The sequence below is a fragment of the Penaeus monodon genome, chromosome 20, assembly GCF_015228065.2.
Source record: "Penaeus monodon isolate SGIC_2016 chromosome 20, NSTDA_Pmon_1, whole genome shotgun sequence".
NCBI lineage: Eukaryota > Metazoa > Arthropoda > Malacostraca > Decapoda > Penaeidae > Penaeus > Penaeus monodon.
In genome coordinates, this window is record NC_051405.1 from 18,029,265 (window position 1) to 18,030,257 (window position 993).

General features: G+C 43.4%; 1 protein-coding gene across 1 annotated transcript; it reads left to right on the plus strand.

The window, feature by feature from the left end:
• Positions 1 to 302: 302 nt before the first annotated feature.
• LOC119586048 lies at positions 303 to 987 on the plus strand (the record flags this gene model as incomplete). The annotated part of the gene is given in 1 exon segment (XM_037934752.1): positions 303 to 987. A coding segment is annotated over 1 exon segment (417 nt), but the record flags the coding sequence as incomplete, so codon positions are not given.
• Positions 988 to 993: the final 6 nt, after the last annotated feature.

Genomic DNA, 993 nt, shown 5'->3' on the forward strand with positions numbered 1-993 from the left:
CTTTTGTTTCTTCAAAAGTATATAAACATATGAAAATAATGTGTATTCTCAAGTACCAGACATATGCATGAAAATATATTCAAACTTGGTTTTTACTCGTATTTCTTCTACCATCTTTGTTCTATGTACACCCAAACCCTCTGTCGCTTAGACCCTCTGCACAAGCCTGTCCACTACAATTCATAATTAATATAACCATCTGTAGGGCTTTATGACTGCACAATCAGCACAGCTTAGAAAATCGCACCATCTGCACAGCCATTTTACCCTTTGCACAACCCTGTTAAATGCACCATTTGCACCATCCCCAACTGCACCATCTGCACAACCCAGCACTATCTGCACACTATACCCAGATGCACCATCTGCACAATTGTAAACTGTCTGCACATCATCCCCAACTGCACCATCTGCACAACCCAGGACTATTTGTACTGTTCCCAAATGCACCATCTGCACAACCCAGCGCTATTTGCACTGTTCTTAGCTGCACCATCTGCACAACCCAGCATTATTTGCACACTATTCCCAGCACAATCCTATACTTTTTGCACATCATTCCCAACTGCACCATTTGTACGCCACTCCCAACCACACCACCTGCACAGCCTTCCCATTCTACCATCTGCACACCCCTGCTGATTGCACAACCTGCTACTAGTCCCACCTGCACTGCACCATCTGCATCGCGTACCTTCTACAACACATGCACTAGTTGATAATCGTACCACCTGCACTGCAATTCCCTCTGCACCATACGCACATCTGCACCCCTGTTAGCACTCACCATTATTATTCTCTATCCCTGTTTTTCCAGCACCTAATTGCACCTGCACTTGCACCATCTGACATTCAGTACTGTAACTAAGTTACTAAATTTTACACCTTACTTTTATATCAAAATGTTAAAAAAACGCTCTGAAATTCACACGGTGTTTTCAGGCCAGTGGAATGGCCAGACTTGGGATATCTTTTCACAATGGTAAGATTAAG